The sequence below is a fragment of the Muscardinus avellanarius genome, assembly GCF_963383645.1.
Source record: "Muscardinus avellanarius genome assembly, chromosome: 20".
Lineage (NCBI taxonomy): Eukaryota > Metazoa > Chordata > Mammalia > Rodentia > Gliridae > Muscardinus > Muscardinus avellanarius.
Window position 1 is genome coordinate 3,729,023 of NC_137806.1, and position 18,667 is coordinate 3,747,689.

The 18,667-nt window shown below is 44.4% G+C and overlaps 1 protein-coding gene across 1 annotated transcript in view; it reads right to left on the reverse strand.

Annotated features, from left to right (window-relative positions):
• NEBL (nebulette) overlaps nt 1–18,667 on the reverse strand; it is a gene marked incomplete at both ends in the record, with an annotated part of 126,094 nt that overhangs the window by 10,317 nt on the left and 97,110 nt on the right. The window contains 2 exon segments of the mRNA XM_080716878.1: nt 16,278–16,427; nt 17,613–17,705. Of these exon segments, the coding sequence (XP_080573004.1) occupies nt 16,278–16,427; nt 17,613–17,705 (243 nt within the window).

Here is an 18,667-nt window from a genome sequence, read left to right on the forward strand (position 1 = left end):
TCAAATACTGACTCCTAGAGAATATCCTCAAGTCCCAAGGCGTTTCCATACGTACTGACAAGCCACACTACATACCGTATGCAGACACAACTCAGTATTGATGGGATTGCTGAATGACTCAACACGCCCCTGACATGCTTGAAGGGGGACAAATGTGGGGAAATGGGTGGAACTGAAGGTCTGGGTCTCACCGAGCCCACGTCATCTATGTTCATGGTGAACACCAAGGGCTGGAGAAGCAGGCGGGTGTGAAGAGTCACTGTGAGGCAGGGCTGGTCCCCGCAACAGGCGACTGTGACCAGAGGCACACAACCCTAAAGACATTCAGACAAGAATGAGGTAAATGCCCGACAGATTGCTAAAGAAGTTAAGTACACACGGGTCAGGTCCGCCGTGCATGATAAGAGATCAGGGATCAAATGTCTGAAAAACACAGTGTGGGCACCTCAGGATATTTCGGAGGGAAGATCTGCAGATGGGCAGGCAACCTCTCCAGGATGGGAAGCAAGTAGCAAAGAGCCTGGCAACCGGAGATGGCGGCCTCGGCAACGCAGAAACCCAAGGCAGCCGTCCTCCTAGGGCTCGTTTCCAGCCTGTGGAAACGTTAGAGAGCTCCTGCAAAAAAGTTATGTACAGATGTGAGAATACAAGGCCGATCTCAATATCATGTATGAAGGGGGTGGGGAGGAGCTGAGGGGACGCTCACCAGGTGGCGTGTGCACGTATGTCATGATCCCTGCTGTGAAGAGCATCAGGACGTGAGGCTACGATGCGCCAAACCAATAAAAGTGTGTGTGTGTGTGTGTGTGTGTGTGTTTGTGTGTGTGTACACATATGGAGAGAGAGAGAGAGAGAGAGAGAGAGAGAGAGAGAGAGAGAGAGAGAGAGAGAGAGAGAGAGATACTGTAAAGCCAGGCTCCAGCAGCATGATCTGCCAGCTTAGGGCTTAGCACAAGACACAGGGCACTGGGTCAAAAGCTAAGTGGGGGCAGGGGGGTGGGAAATTTGTGATTCTAAGGACAGCATTACAACTTTACTGTTTCATATATAAGACAGATATGTAAACATATATATCCAGCTAATTATTCTTCTTAGACATCAATTTTGGTCTGTAAACCTCAAAACTGGTCAGGTGTGGTGGCACAGACCTGAAATCCCAGTACTTGGAAAGCTCAGACAGGAGGATTGTAGGTTCAAGGCCAGCCTCAGCAACTTAGGCTCTCAGCAACTTAGCAAGACCCTGTTTCCAAATTTAAAAAATAGGACTAGGGTATAGCTCAGAACTAGGATGCCCCTGGGCTCAATCCCCAGCAACACACACACACACACACACACACACCTACATAAACCCCCAAACCACTATTTTCCTTTTCTTTGCTAATGGTCAGCCATAGGAAAAAAGATGATCTATTCCTGCCTTTACATGCATGTCACTTAATGACTTATAAAGCTCTTCCAAAAACTTTTCTCACTTGACACATATGCTGTAGTCACACTTATATCCTTCCTAACAATCAAACCTTTTCCCTCTTTGAATTAACTCAGATTCACAGGACACAGATTGATTGACTGTGTGTGTGTGTGTGTGTGTGTGTGTGTGTGTGTGTGTGTGTGTGTGTGCTGGGCACTGAACCCAGAGGCATTCTACCTCTGAGCAGCACTACCAGCCCTATTTATTTTATTTTGAAACAGGGTCTCACTGGTTGATGAAAGTCTCTCTACTTGCTGAGGCTGTCTTCGAACCTGCAATGTTCTTCTCTCAGGCTCCCCAGTACTAGGATTATAGGCATGTAATTCCACACCCAGCTAGGACATAGGACATTTTTTAAGTTCTATTTTTTGCTACTATAAATGCTAGGGGTTTTTTTCTTTTTTCTTCCTGAGCACACAAAGACCTTTGAGTCATGGCGAACTGATGAAAGCCACACATGCATCCTGAAACAAGCACAATTCATTAACACTGGACGCTCTTGTCAACTTCTCACCCAGAAAAGAATATGGAAGACATATATTTCATTCCATTCCTACCAGGAGTAAGAATGTGGGTTTCTCTAAAGACTGCAGGTTCAATCAGGGGCGTGTAACTAACAGAACTCAAACTTTCTAGCAGTTTATAATGTGTGCTTGCTTTATGGGCTAAATGTACTGAATAGATGGTTGGATATGGTGATATAATAGTTTACCCACTGGGTTTCACATTATAAGTGAAGAGTAGTCCATTTTCCTATTGATTAGTTATACCACGTAATTTATTATATTGATCAGCAACTCTTCACATCTCTATTATTATAAAAATGTATTATACTAATCAGCAGTTCTTCAAATACAAATGAAGATACTAAAGTACTTTTTAAAACAGATGTTAACAAACTTCTCAAATTCCATTTGTAAACAGCATCAAATACAGTTGGAAAGTAGCACAACTGAGAGTGTCTGGTTGCATGTATTTTCTTTAGGAAAGTAGGAAAAAGTTCGATCTTTCTGGGGGAGAGGGGAGAGGCGGGGTTAAGAGGTCACCACTCAGTCATTGTAGATAGTGGTGCCTAAAATAGAAATATTAGCAAGTCTAGTAAAAGATAGATAGTTCTAAATAAGTGAGAAGTGTGTTTTCCTTTTTCAAAAACACATCTTATTTTGTGTGTTGGAAGTTTAAAACATGATGCTACCAAATGCATATAGATAATAAAGTAGTTAAAATAAAGCAGAATAGCATATGCATCTTTTTGCAAGGCTACTTTGTATGTGACAAGTGCCACTATCACCTACTTATTTAATAAAACCTCTAATAAAGTATAATTTTATTTACTCTAGCCCTCATGTTTTAGATCAGATCTCTCTAGACTCTTATCCTGAGTATCTGCTCCTCGGTACCCACTCACCTTCCCTTCCCACTCCCCCTTGGCCCCCTTGGTAATCACTTTATAGTCACTGTCTCTGTACACAGGTACATGTATGTGTGTGCATGCATGTGCATGAGCACGAGCATGAGCATGTACATGTGTGTGAACAGAACTGAATCCAGGGGCAGTCTAACTCCAAGCTCTACTCTCAGCCCCCTTTTTATAATGAGCACTTGCTGAGTTGCTGAGGCTGGCCTTGAACCTCTGATCCTCCTGTGTCAGCCTCCCAAGCATTAAGATTATAGCATTATTTTTGTATAGATTTGAAGTCCTTCAAAAGGATGTTCCACATATAAGTCAGCTTATACAGCATTATTCTGTGTCTTGCTTATCTCAGTTAGCATAATGTCCTCCAGGTCCATCTGTGTTGTGGCAAATGCCAGGAGCTCCTTTTGAAGGATGAATACTATTCCCTTGTTCATGTGCATACCACATTTTTTATTTACCATTGATGGATATTTAGGTTGTTTCCATAGCTTACTGGCTGTGAATACTGCTTCACTGGGCACAGAGTGCTGGCAGCTTAGCAAGGTGGCGATTTCTTCTCCTTCGAGCATCTACCCAGAGGAGGGGCTACTGGGCCCTAGGCTAGTCCTACTTTCACCTCCTTCAGCAACCTCCATACTGTTTTCCATAATGGCTTTACCAGGACATTCCTGGCACCGGTGTATTCGGGTTTCCTTTCTAGAGGTATACTTTCTAGAAGGATGTTCTGGTCATCGAAATTAAAACTATGCTCGTGATTAAAAACCAGTAACCCTGCCCCAGGGGCAGAATGCCATCTATACATCATGAAGCCCCATGCAAAGAGAAAATCAATAGGAAAATTAATGCAAACGTTAAGAAAAAGATTAGAATTTTATGGACATTATTCATATTCAAAGAGATTTGCTGCTGGTTGGATATATATCCATCACTGTAAAAAATATATCCATAGGCTGAGCAAGGTGGCACACACCTGTAATCCCAGTACTTGGGAAGCTGAGTCTCAAGGCCAGCTCAGCAACTTAGTAGGACCTTGTTTCAAAATTATAAAGGACTGGGGATGTGGATTGGAGGTAGAACGCCCTAGATTTCAATCCCCAGTACAGAGAGAGAGAGAGAGAGAGAGAGAGAGAGAGAGAGAGAGAGAGAGAGAGAGAGAGAGAGAGAGAGAGAGAGAGGAGGGAGAAGGAAGAAGAAGAAGAAGAGGAGGAGGAGAAGGAGGAGGAGGAGGAGGAGGAGGAGGAGGAGGAGGAGGAGGAGGAGGAGGAGGAGGAGAGGAGGAGGAGGAGAGGAGGAGGAGGAGAGGAGGAGGAGGGAGGAGGAGGAGGAGGAGGAGGAGGAGGAGGAGGAGGAGGAGGAGGAAAGAAGGGAGAGAATTATTGTATCACATAGTTATCATGCACAAATATAGTTTGTCTCTTGTGCCTGTGTTTATTATTTAATGGGAAACTTTCTTTTAAGGATGTTTATTGTCCTGAGAAGCTTATACTACATCCAGTGATGTCTTCTGGGCCTAGGAATGTGCAAGGCTGTTGCATTCCTATCCTACTCATTCCCTGAGCTTCCAGAGGTCCTGCACGAGGCAAAGCTGAGTGATACAGGCACTGAGCTCCATGGAGTTCCTGATCTTTGTAATGAACATAGGTCAAAATTTTGTTCCAGATGTCCATCATATATGACTGTGCAAAAAAAAAAAAAACAAAAACAAAACAAAACAAAACAAAAACCTCTATTAAGGGTTGGGCGTGGTGGTGCATGTTTGTAAGCCCAGGATTTGGGAGGCTGAGACAGGAAGATCACAGGTGTGAGGTTAGCCAGCAACAGTAACTTCCTGAGACTCTGCCAACCTAGAAGATACTGTTGCAAAATTTAAAATGGCTGGGAGTATAGCTCAGAGGTAAAATTCCCCTGAGTTAAATCCCCAGTGCACGTACAGGCACGCATGCATACACACACACACACACACACACACACACACACACACACACACACACTAAATTGAGCCAGACATGGTGGCACACACTTGTAATCCCAGTACTTGAGAGGCTAAAACAGGAGGATCACAGGTTTATAGGCAGCCTCAGCAAATTGTGAGATCCTATTTCAAAATAAAAAATAAAATAGGGCTCCGAAGTAGAATGTCCCTGAATTCAATCCCTCGTACCACAAAAAAAAAAAAAAAAAACTATGAATGGTATTATTGGTATTATTATCTTCAAATGTAATTAACTTTCATTAGACACTTAATACAGTCTATTTGAAATTGTATTAATTTTACACATGCAACAAAGATGCTTCTTTACATAATAGAGATCAGATGAATAGAAAGCAGACAGACAGCTCATATTCTAAAAGCTCGTATTCTGGGGGAGATTTGTGGATATTAATAAATTTCAGGTAATAAAAAAGAAATGGGGAAAAATGAAACAGAGTAAGGGCAGAGAGTTGTATGTGTGGGATAAATGGACAAGGGAAGCCAAGTTGGCAGGAAGCACCGAATCAGAGACCCAAAGGACGGGACAATAGATACCCCAGGCCGTCAGATTTGTTACTTTGAAACAGCATCTTGTTAAATTGCTGAGACTGGTCTCTAACTTATAATCCTGTCTCAGCCTCCCAAGTACTGGGATTACAGGTGTATGTCACTGTGCCCAGCAGGTGTAGACTTTTAAAGGGTCATTCTGGCTGCTGGGAAGGCCCAGCCAATAGAGGCCAGAACAGAACTACAAAGACAAGGAGCCTCTTTTACAATCTCAATGAAACAGGCTGGTGGCTCATGGTTGGATGTGGGACAGATCTGTTTTGAAGGCAGAACCATTTAGTCTTATAGATGAGTTGGTTGTGACACTGAAGAGGAGGAAGGGTGATAGATTGAGCCCAAGGTTTTTGCCAAATACTGGGTAAATGATCATGTCTGTACCTGAGCTTGTGAGCACAAAGACAGAACAGGCAAGGATTTCTTTGGGGGCAGGGAGACAGAAAATAATATGCTGGTTTCAGACATAAGATGTGAGATGTCTATTACAAATCCTACAGGTAGGTATTCTGTCTGGAGTCTAGAGGTTGTAGAGTAGGAAGGTGCCTTGGTTTTGATGTTCTGTTCTTTTACATAAATGACAAATGTCAAACATCACAATCCACAGGCTGCTTCTACTTCCCTGGCTCCTCTAGAGGACCGCTAGGAGAATCTCCTGTTCTTAATGGCTGAGGAGTCCATTCTCTTAGTGGAATGTGAATTGTCTAATGCAGTCCAGGTTCTTAGAAAACCTCCAGAGCAGATTAAATCTCCAGGGAGAGACCCACCTGCGAGTCTAGGTAAGTGGTCCCCTACATAGCCTGCAATTCTCCTGCAGGACAGAGCCCCAGGAAAGGGCCAGGGTTCTATCCTACTGACGCCCGTCTCTGCAGAGGCTAAGCTCAGCACTGCCTCACTCTGCCTCTGGGCTTTGTAGCGCATCTTCTAATCTTCTAGACATGCAAAGGCCCTGGGCTCACACTCTGCTTCTGGTCTCTTTAGATCATCTTCTAGACACAAAAAGGCCTGGGGCTCAAAAGACACTAAATTACCACATCCCCAATGGACCATGCTCGCTACTGTGCAAATGTTTGCCAAAAACACTCCTTCCCCATTTCTCTGTATGGCTAGTTCCAACCCTAGGCGATGCTCCACCACGTGCCCTCCTCAGCACAGTGATCTATGCATCTGATGCACCCAGCAGAATACAGTGAGTTCTTTGAAGACAATAACTGATTTTTTTTTGGGGGGGGGGAGATACTGGATCATTCTACCTTCAAAGTACACCCCACCCCTGTTTGTCTGTTGTCTGTCTGTCTGTCTGTCTGTTTGTTTTGGATCTCACTAGGTTGCTGAAAATCTCATTACATTGCTGAAGCTGGTCTTGAACCTGTGCCCCTCCTGTCTCTGCCTCCCAAGTACCGGGATCACAGGCATGTGCCACCATGCCCACTAACTGTATCTTTCCTTTGTGTGTTTCCAGCATCTCACAGCTATGGGAGAAAACAGGTGAGTATTTGACAGATGGAATTATGGGCAGCACCACATCGCCAGGGCAACAGGCCTCTTTTGGAGAACTGCCATCTGGGCACCCTGGGGATGATGGACTGAGAGTTCCAGAACATGCTGAGACATCTCTTGCAAGCTCATCTTTTTCGAAAATATGTGACATTTGATAGAGTACCACAGGCCCAGCCTGGTGAGGCTGGGTTAAACTTCATGGAATTCAAAAATTCACATTCAGTCAGGCAAGGGGGGTCCCAGGTCATCCTAATAAGATTCTTTTGCAGCAAAATGAGAAAGTTCACGAGACTGGAAAACTGAAAAAGTCTGTTTTGAAAAGTGCATCTGCTTCTCATTCCCGGAAAACAGAAACATGCAAAATCCCTAACGCCAAACAGGACAGGAGTTCAGATGGGAGGGTTGTCCCTGGCTGACACTGCAAACACATAAAGTACAGCTACGGACAACGGCAAGCTGAGGGAGACCGAGGAAAATACACAGTGGTACTGGGAGCTGACCGCGTGCAGGAAGTGGGGGAAAGAAGAACAGAGATCAAAGAAAACCTCCCAGAGAAGTAAGACTGCCCGGCAGCTTATCTCCACTTGAGGAGCCGAGTCAAGAGAGTAACAAGTTAAACTAAACTAATACCGAAAGGCAGTAAAGATAATTTTAAATAATGCTATTCAAGAATCAAGACGAAATTGGATGAAGCTGAAATAAAAACCTCTGTTATTGCATCAAAGGCGAGCAATAAAGATGTCAAATGAAAACCCCTTGGTAACTTAATCCATTACAGAGCAACCTGGGAATTAAAGAGAGCCCAGAAGGCTCACAAAAAGAAGGGAAACAGGGCGTGATCAAAGCGAGAGAAAGAAACAGCAGGAGAGACACGCAGCTAAAACAACCATCAAAAATAAAAACCTGGAGAAGGCTTGCGTGTTATGCTTGTGAAAAATAAATATGCGCCACGAACACGGTGCTCCAGCCTCAGGAAGTAACTGAGTGTCTAACTCTCTGTTCCAGCAATCGGCACTGCCTCCGGCACCCAAGGCGGACTCCAAGGCTGGAAGTGTCACAGCTCTCCATCCACTGAACCCACCTCAGACAGACTGCTGGCAGAACACAGAAAAGTACAGCTGAGCACGGTGATCGCCTGTAACCCCATACTTGAGAGGCTGAGACAGGAGGATCGCAGGTTTGAGGCCATCCTCAGCTACTTAGTGAGGCCTTCCACAACTTAGTAAGGCCCTGTTTCAAGATAAAAAATAAGACTTCCGGGAAGATGGCGACCGAGAAAAGCGGGGCTTAAGAGCCCCGCTAACAACCAATCTCCATTACCACAAAATCAGCGCCTTTCATAGCCAGAAAACACCATCACCAGAGAAACAAAAAAATCACCAGGCTCCAGAGAAAAAGCGGACTGAGAACAGAGCTCAGAGCCACAGAGGAGATAACCGGCCTCACGCCTGAGGATGTGGCAGCAGCGCCATACTGCCGGCGGCAGCGGCAAATTCAACGGACGGCTACAGCAAGCCGAGGTGAGCCGCTGCGGAACAGCCAGGCGGGATTTCTCGCCGCAGGTAAAATCTAAAGCTCCCAGTGGCTGAGCTCAGCACACACCGCAGGGATTCAGAGTGGAAATCAAAACCAAGAAGAAATACGCCAGCCTCACAGCCGAGGGTGTGGCAGCGGCGCCATATTGCCACCAGCGGCAGCAGCAGAGAATTCACCAAATCCAGTACTCAAGAACAGTGAGTCAAATTGCAGGCCACAGAGGAGAAATCCCAGTACTGTACTCCCTGGGACTTGACCCAAGGGGGAAGGGGCGGTGGCAGAGATATCACACCATAGGAGAACGTGCAACCTGGCACCCCCCACAGTCTAAAGCAGCCTCTATCGACTCTCTGGGTCGGAGACTCTGTGATAAAACCCAGTAAAGGAGTAGTGGGGTCAGAGATACTACTGACTCGAGATCCAGAACACCTTAAGTGAAGTCATAGTGACCCAAGGGAAGAACCCAGAGAAGGCATAAACTTCCAAAATCATGGGAAAGAGGAATAATACTGGAGCAATGAATGCCCACAACCCCACAACATCAGACCCCGATAAAACAGAAAATCAGAGATTTCTAGAAGATCAAATCAGGAAAATAACTGTAGAAATAATAGAGGTGCTTCGAAAAGAACTCAGAGAGAGCCAAAAAGAGATAAAGGATGCAATTAATGAAGTAAAGGCCTCAATTCAAAGCACAAACAACCGATTAGACCACATGGAGAACAGAATCTTGCTCTTAGAAGATGATCATTCCAAAAATGAACACATAGTTTCTAATCTAGGAAAAAATATCCGACAGCAGGAATCTGATATTGAAGAAATATGGGCTCACTAACCTAAGAATAATTGGAATAGAGGAGGGAAAAGAAAGTGAAACCAAAGGGATCAACAATCTCTTCAAGGAAGTAATAGCAGAAAATTTTCCAGACATAGAGCAAGAGGTCGATATGCAGGTCCAGGAAACTTATAGAACTCCCTTTAGACAGGATCGGAGAAGAGGATCCCCACGCCACATAATTGTCAAAATGACCAATGTGGAAGCCAAGCAGAGAATCTTAAAGGCAACAAAAACAAAGGGCCAAGTGACATTCAGAGGCAAAACAATTAGAATCACTCCAGACTTCCCAAACCAAGTCATGAGAGCCAGAAGGGCTTGGAGTAACATATTCCAAACTCTGAAAGAAAACAACTTCCAGCCAAAAATTTCCTACCCAGCAAAACTTTCTATCAAATTAGATGGAGAAATAAGAAGCTTCCATGACAAACAGAAACTGAAGGAATTTATGTCTTCAAAACCAGCACTAGAGAAAATACTCAAAGAGATTAACTACAAAGAAGAAATAGGTAACACACACCAGAACCAGAGAAACAAGATTTTCCATCCAACAGACAACTAAGACTGGTTATCTGTGGAGATTCATTATTTATGCTAGTCTTTTACCTATCTCTAAATTGTATTGTTTGCCTTTATTGTTGTTAATTTTTAGGATTTCTAGTTGGAATATTAATATATCTTCAGATAGAGCATTTGGAAATATTTTATCCCATTTTATTTATCCATATTTTATTCTATTAGTAACTGTTAACTCTGTTTACATTGTCTTTGGATATACAATATTTTTTTTTATTTTTTAGGGAGTTTGTATACTCTTCTGTTGCCTGTGCCATTGAAATCATATCCAAGAAATCACTGCCAATTTCAGTGTTGTGAGGTTTTATGACCCAGATTTTCTCCTCAAAGTTTATAGTCTTAAGATTTATATTTAGGTCTTTTATCTATTTTGAGTTAATATTTGTATATGGGATTAGGTAAGGGTCCAACTTTATTCTTTTCCATGTAATTATTATGTTTCAACAATATTTAGTTAAAATATTATTATTTCTACCACCAAATGTTCGTGGAAACCTTGTCAAAAATAACTTGACAATATAGGGAAGAATTTAGCTCTAGGCTTTTATTTAACTCCAATGGTTTATGTATCTGCCTTTAGAATAGTACTACACTGTTTCAATTATTGTAGCTTTATATGGTTTGAAATCAGAAAATATATATCTTCTAGGTTTGTTCTTTTTCAAGATCGTTTTGGGTATCTAGAGTCCATATTCCATATGAGGATAGATTTTTTTTTTCTGAAAAATAAATATATAAATATATGATAGCTTCACCTAAAAAAAATAGAAAAAAAATATTCTCTAGTAAGAAAGTAAAAAGAAATATTAAAATGTTATCTTTAAGTCATCAAAAGCTTGGTATCAGACAAATGAAACTGTTATGTGAGATTATCATTTTTAATTTTGGATAAATTGCTATAATACTAGATGTCAACCACTAAGCCAAGCATGGGAGGGAGGGATGGGGAGAGAATGGGGTGGGGATTGGGTGGAGGCTGACTGGGCGATGTGTGCATGTATGTCTACAAAAATTTGTATCCCACTATGATGTATGAATACAGTGTACCAAAAAAAAAAAAAAAGTAAACAAGATAATGGAGAACAACTAAAAAAAAAAAAAAAGATAAAAAATAAAATAAGGCTGGGGGCATAGCTTGAAGGTAGGCTGCCCCTGGGTTCAGTCCTTAGTACTGTGTGTACACATGTGTACACGCACACACAGGCGTGTGTATATGCACACATTTTCATACACGAAAGAGAATGGATCAGAGTTAACTGAAATGTACAACACTTAGCTTAAGAAACATAAAATAATTAAAATGTGCCAATAAAAGTATATCTAAAAAGAAATAAATCTTAGAAAGCTTCTTGTTCCGCACCCTTCTTGCCAAGAGGGTCATAGGACCTCCCGGAGGACGCAGCCCAAGCAGGACAGTGTCACGTTCAGGTCTCCGTCTTGGCCCTGCTCAGTGTCCTGACACCCGCGCATGGAGCCAGAGACACCCCGCCAGAGCCAGGAGACAGCCGAGTAGGAAGGCAGCTCCCTGGGATGTACACATTTTAGCAAATAATGGCCTAACCTAAATTTAAGGGAATCCACAGGATTTGGAAGAAAGAATCGCATTTTGAAATACTGAAGGACATCTTTTTTCTTCATGTTACCCCTAACAACTGTTATAAAATGCTTTTCTGTGGTGAGCCGCCATTGAAAGATGGCGCCGGCTTCCTGCCTCTGAGCTTGATTAGGCACATGGCTGTGCAGGAAGCAACTCCATATTTGGAGGCTAGGGTTGCGTAACACATGACGTGGTGGTGACCTGACGAGCGTGAGCCAGTGAGTGAGTGAGATGTGGCAAGAAGTGATTGGGAGAGTTAATGTTTATAATGCCCTGCGCGAGGCAGATCTTCGCCATTCCGCCATTACTAGTATCCTGAATAAACGGCTTGCAAGAAGAGCTTCGTGTCGTGTCTTAATCGCTGGTCGAGGGACGCGACACTTTTCAGTTTCTCGGGCGGTTTCAACAAGCGCATGTGATCGGCTGTTACTGCAGAAGACACAAAAGGATTCCACCCAGCCGCGCGGTCACCAGTCTCCTTCCACACCGCCAGTGCACGCCCCACCCGAGCCCCGGCGGCGTTTCAAAGCGGAGCCTCCATCCAGGCCTCTGAGGAGCCATGGCTACTGCGTCTTCCCTTCCCCACCAGGAACAACCGGAAACCAAAGCAAAGAATCCGCTGAGAATGTTTCCCATGCTTTTTAGCAATGCTTTCGTGCCACTGAAAATAAAACTCAACATCATCAAAAGTGGAAGAACCTCCTTTAACGCCTTCTACAAGGGGATTTGTATTTCACAAAAAATAACTCCCGATCTCTAGCCCTTTGGCTGTTCTTGTTTTTAAAACATTCTCTTGACCATTCCATTTCATCACCAAATATTTGCTGGACTCCTAATCTAGGTTCAGAGCAGCCCCTAGCCCCCAGGAAGCCGAGGGGCACCTGGAGGTGGGGCTGGCTGGGACCCGGCAGTGGGGGGCCACTGTAGTGGGCTTGGTGGCCGGCTGCTGGGGTGTGCCTGCACAAGTCGGGCCTCTGGGGCTGCGCCTGGGGGATCACACATGGCCATGGCGTTTCCCCTCCCCCCTCTCTGGCTTCCAGCTCCATGCTGTGAGAGCAGAGACTCTCTGGGCTTCTCTCTCGCTCCACTCCTGGTGCCCTGAGGTCAGAGGTCTTCTGCCTCACAGGGACTGAACCCCATCATCTTCAAGGAAAACCACAAGTAAACAGATCTCCCTTCCTCTAAGTCACGTGGTCGGGTGGTTGGATTCTGGCAGTGAGAATGCTGAGACACGCTGGAAACAAAACTGCCCATGTCCTGGACCTTGCGGGGCTCACAGCGCGGCGGGCAGAGGCAGACCAGCCAGGAGATGAGGGGCAGGCGCAGCAGGGCCGAGGAAGAAAAGCACGGCGAGGGCTCTCTGGTAGTGAGAGCGGGCCTCCCTGTCAGCGTGTCCTGGGGACTTCCTCGGGAAGTTTGAGTGAAGCCAGGAGACACAGTGAGGGGAGTGGGAGGTGGGGACCTCCCAGGACAGCAAGAAATGCCAGCCGTGCAGCCGCCAGGGCCCAAGATGGAATGAGGCTTGGAAGCAAAGGTGAGGGCCTGGTTCTATCCAGACTGAGATGGCAACAGAAGATGGATGCCGCCTGACTGGGCTTCAAAGGGGCTGAAGCAAGGCATGCCATGTGGGAGGTGTGGATAGTTAACAAACTGCCCGAGCCCTGGTGTCATAGGCACGTCCATGAACACGTGCGCAGAGCACACTCTCCGGGACCTTGGTGTCAAGATGGACTGGCTACCCAGCTACAGAGCAAGCCCACCATCAGTTGGTCTTGTAAGCGCATAGGGGAGGCCACGCCCTTCCTCAAGGAAACTGGCCGCATCCTTGGGAACACAGACTAAAGGAGCCTCACGTGGCTCAAGTCGTCAGAAAAAGTATGTACCCCTGAGGACTACACTAGCTGGTCCTTACTTTAAAGGACTCTCTGAGGAGCGTAGACTTTGAGGTCTCACCCATTGAGAGAACCCACACCTGCAGGGACCCTTAGACCGGGGCTCTGGACAGCTGTCTGCAGGGACTTCCCAGCCCATGAGGCCAGATGTTTGCCTTGGTGTGGCGAGTGTGCCTATCGTATACAGTCTGATGCAGCACTATTATGTATTTTTTTCTTCCTCAGCTCGCTTTTATCATCCTCCATAATAAATCACTCTTGTCTCTACCAAGCGAAGTCTCACAACTTGATTCTTTCTCTCAAGCAGAACATGGGTGTATAGATTACTTAGCACTTGAGGACCTGTATGATCAGAAAGGGCCATTTGGCCTGACTTTCCCTGCATGCACAAAGCTTAAAGATGCTTCAGAAGCAGTGCCCTTCACATAGCAAGGCTGAACAAGGCCCTGGACTGCCAGAGACCGGCAAGCAGAGCCGCAATGCACCTGGAAAAACATCTAGAGGGACTCTTACCTTCTGCCAGCTTCTACTCCCCCATCTATTTCTGAATAACATCCCTGGAATTTTAGCATCCACTCCAGGTAATCATGTGGCCCATCCACGTTCTTCCAAAACGTACTGACCTGAGCTGGGCATGGTGGCGCACATCTACCTTAAAGCTGTACTTCCAACCCTATTTTTTATTTCTTAATTTGAAACAGGATCACACTAAGTTGCGAGAGCCTTGCTGAGTTGCTGAGGCTGTCCTTGAACCTGTGATCCTCCCGTCTCAGCCTCCCAAGTACTGGGATTACAGGCGTATGCCGCCATGCCCCACTTAGACTTTTTTTTCCCCATGGAAACACTTTCTCCTCCCTTCAAATAAGATCCTCTTACTAGAAATAAGTAGAAGAAAAAAGAAATGGTGGTATGAGAAAAGAAAGAAGAGATATACAGTCAGCAGCGGTGGGTTTTCATAGCCAGGGAGGAGGGAACGTAAGGAGACCAGAATCCTGCATCAGGCAGGTGTTTCTGAACTCTCTGCTTCTACACAGACGCTTCCAAAATCACAGACCTGGATGACGACTTCCAAGTGTGTCCCCAGCGCAGCCTGCTGCTCCGAGTGCCGGTCGCCGGCTTGACACCTCCTCACACACGTCTCAGTGACCCAGCATTGCAGCGCTCTGTTTTGGACACAGCTCCTCCCAAAGCCCCTCGGTGGTCTCATTAACTTCTATCAGCATTCAGATCTCAGGCCAAGCATCCCCTCCCGGAGGAAGGCTTCCCTGACAGTGGGCCAAACAGAACTGCCCTCTTATACATCCTGGAGTCCCCTCTCCATCCCGTGAACCTGAACCCTGTCCACGGTCATCTGCTACTTGCCTGGGTATCTGCTTGGCATCAGCTGCCAAGCCCCTTGCAGCAAGCCTCTGCCAGCTTTGCTCACTCCTCGAAGCACTGCAGATCCAGGCTCTGGGCAGGTGCACAGTGAGCGCCGGATAAACACGAGTGAATAAGAGAATGAGCCCAGCATGATGCGCACGGACATGGAGCGAAAGGTTGAAGCCGAGACTCCGTGGTCCCTCACATTTGGGCGAGGCAGCAATGGCACTAGGCTGATCTGGGTATAATTTTTCCTTATTTTGTCATTTAGGGGAGTAAACCTATTGCCAGGGATTGAACTCAGGAGCCTTTTACCTCTGAGCTACACCCCCAGCTCTTTTTCATATTTTATTTTGAAACAGGGTCTCACTGAGTTGCTCAGGGTCTTGCTATGTTGCTGACGTTGGCCTGGAACCTGCAATTCTCCTGTCTCAGCCTCCGAGCAGTAGGGATTACAGGCACGAACCACCAACCCGACTGGGTAATATTAAATAAGGTGACTTGGGAAGTTACTAAACCACTTGTTAGTGAAACAGACACAGAAAGGGGAAGGCATCTCGTAGGCATTTTAGTGAGGAGAATAAGGGAAACTGGTTGATAACTGTTTCTCTAGAATTACGGGGAAAGGACGCCACTGACAACTTTCTAGTCTGAATTTATCATTCAAGATGTGTAGCATACAAATGATTTTATGCTCATTCGTTTTTTATTGGAATGGATACAGAACCTGATTGCATCATTAGTGCCAGGCCCCCAGCAGCACTGCTCTGTCCCCAGGCACTCGGTCTCCCATCCTCCAAGTCCCCTGTGTTAGGGGTGGTGGAAACTTGACTTCTGTGGTTGAAAAGGAAACTCAATATTCCCCTAGTCTTACGCACTTTGTTCCTCTCCCGGTACTGAAACCTTCCATAATAGCTTTATCAGCACGGTCAGCTCAACATACTAAACACATGTGCACTCAGATTCTGAATTTCATTCACTAGGTTGGACACAGCAAGGGGGAGAAGGTACAGGCAAGAGGTGGGTGAGTAAAATAGAGAAGATTATTAATAATCAATAGTACTTTCCACTTTCAAAACACTCATCTCCTTAAGTATCATGCCCCATTTCTTTTTGGCAAGACCCAGCTGTGTCTGTAAGTTTATAGCAATATTTAGACACATACCAATTCCTAGTAACCTCTTAGCCTCTCAGACATTACTCTAAGATTGATTTTTATTTCCATTAATGGAAATCAAGACACGAACTACTCAGGCGTTTCCAATGTGACTGTGTAGATATGTCACACACAATTCCTGTGAGACGGACTCTCGGAGCAATCCTGAGACCCGTCTGCCATGACAGTTCCATTCACAGTGATGACAGTGAAGTAAAAATAATAAATAACATGCAAAATGCAAATTAGTGGTTTCTTAAAAAGACATCTAGCTTTCTATGTTTAATATTAAATTTTCAAATACATCCAAGCCAAATGTGCAAAGGTGAAAAATACGTTAGGGGCACTCGTGACACCCTGACAACGTGGATTAATTTTCCTTCAAATGTCTACAGTCGATACCTCCTTCATCAGATGGTCTTGTTACCTCGCTGCAGCATGAAAAGCTAGGGTACATCTCGGAGATTTCTGACTTGTCATCTCCCAGACCTGTACCAAAAGTACTGCTGGAATGAGATTGAGACCGCTGCCTCCGATAGTGACTCGCCCTTTCTGTATCGGAGGAGAAACATTCAGACATGTAATTAAGTGACCTGAGGAACAGAAGTACTTAAAAGCTTAAAAAGAAAAAAAATCCTTATCACATAATAATCTAGAATCTCAGCTATTGTGAGGTTCTAGTTCCCTGTTCCCAAACTTGAACATGCATCATACAAGTACGAAAATGATGTAAAGGTTATTTACACTCACTTTAACTCTAGATGTAAAGGGAAAGGCCGGGGCTAGGAAATTGCAAAGACTAGGAAAAATTGGGCAAACTAATGAATCCCTACCGAATGTAATTTCTGGTTACAAATACTTGCTTGAAAGTGTCACCAGGCATATAGTGCTTATTGCTTTTTCTTTACTCTTAGAAAATTAAATGATGCAGTGTGGTTCACTCTGTGGACCAAATTAACTATAGGAATATGAGAATCCCTACTTTGCATTCGATTTTTTTTAATCAGCAACTAAATATAGAATAAAAGAGGTAAGAGCGGGACCATAATAACACATCTACTGTATGTGCCTTGTTTCAAATAACTGCATAGTTGTCCAACCTTGTTTGGATTTTTATTATTAAACATGGCGTGAAAGTCTGAAGTGTTAAATCATGTATCACGATACCCAAATCATTCATTTTTTAATCTTCAATTACACATATGCCATCTAAGTTAAAAGTCAAGTTTCCTACAGAAACCATTCATTTTATATAAAGACTCGGAGATAAATTTTAAATATTTAGTAGTCTACTTAACTTTAAGACATTTACAATACTATATTGAAAGCCTTTCTACTCTTCTATATGTAATTCTTTAAATCTATATTGAAAATAGTTAAAGCATAGTTCACAAGTGATTTGGCCACTTAGTGCAATCCAAATAACTGCATCTGTAAGCCCAGAAAGTCAGATTCACTAATAAAAGTGAAGGCAAGTAAGCGCTAGACATCCTTTCAAAACGAATCTGCAGCAACTCCTTCTAATTTGTTAAAAAGCTCTCCTGCAAGTTTTATTTTCATAACTAATTAATGGTATTTCAAAGTAGCATAGCACTTTTCTTTGGGTTTTCGTATTCTCAGCTTGAAAACGTCTATTACTTGGTTGCTACAATACCCCTACAGTTCATAGTAGCTTTTTACTTTTTTAGGGGAAAAACACACACATAAAGGGAGAGGGACTCAAAACGTGAGCAGTACCAGAGAGCATGTGAAGACTTCTGGACTGAATATTGTCTTCCAAAGGATCAATGTCGAAGACGGAGCCAGGATCTGTGCGCCAAACTTTGAGGTCTTTCACCAAAAGGAAGAAACCAACAAATCATGATGGAACTCTAAAAAGCCAGCACCAAAGACCAGCAAGCAGAAAGTAAACCTGGAAAAGGCACACCCACTGCACTGCGGAACTCAGAGAACAGAAAGACATTCACGCTCACAGGTGCCTGGTAAGAAAATGCCGTCGTGTTTAAGTTGCCTGGTTCCTTCTCTGCCACCCGGAGCCTCACATAAGTCCCTGCCATCTGTCACACAAAGCGCGTGCACAGGAGGCGGCCACGTGCAGCCCCCAGAGCCCCTGAGACTCCCGGTTGCTCCTGCTTCCCACCCACTGGAACATACAAAGGGCTCAATTAAGAAGTTTTTGCTAGCCAGGCATGGTGGCACACACCTGAAATCCCAATACTTGAGAGGCTGAAACAGGAGGATCTCAGGATCACAGGTTCAAGGTCAGCCTTAGCAACTTAGCAAGCCCCTGTTTCAAAGTAAAAAAAAATAAAAATAAAAAGGGCTAGGAGTGTAGCTTGGAGTTAGAATGCCCCTGGGTTCAATCCTCAGCACCACAAAACATTCAAACCAATTCATTATCGGTGCTGTAAGCAAGGTATCCAGCAAGCAATAGTGGGGGAGATGGGTAGAAAGCGAAAAACCAGCAGCTTCCTGGTTGCAGTGAGCCCCACATTCATCTCCAGAGGTCGGGGTCGAGACTACGTAAGCTTAGATTCAGCCTCACCATATTTTAGTTGGAGGCAAAAATCCAGATCTAATAGCTTTCAAATTTATCAATTGCTCCAGTTAATGGGGACCCCTAAAATGAATTTAGAGTCCTGACAATGATTTAATGGGGATATGCAATTGGAATATAAGAGCCTAGTTACGGATATATGGCAGAAATAAGGCTTGAGTAAAAACATTTCAATTTAAAAACTGGAATGGAAAAGTTGTGCTCGGGTTTTCACTAATATTATGCAGAGCAGGAA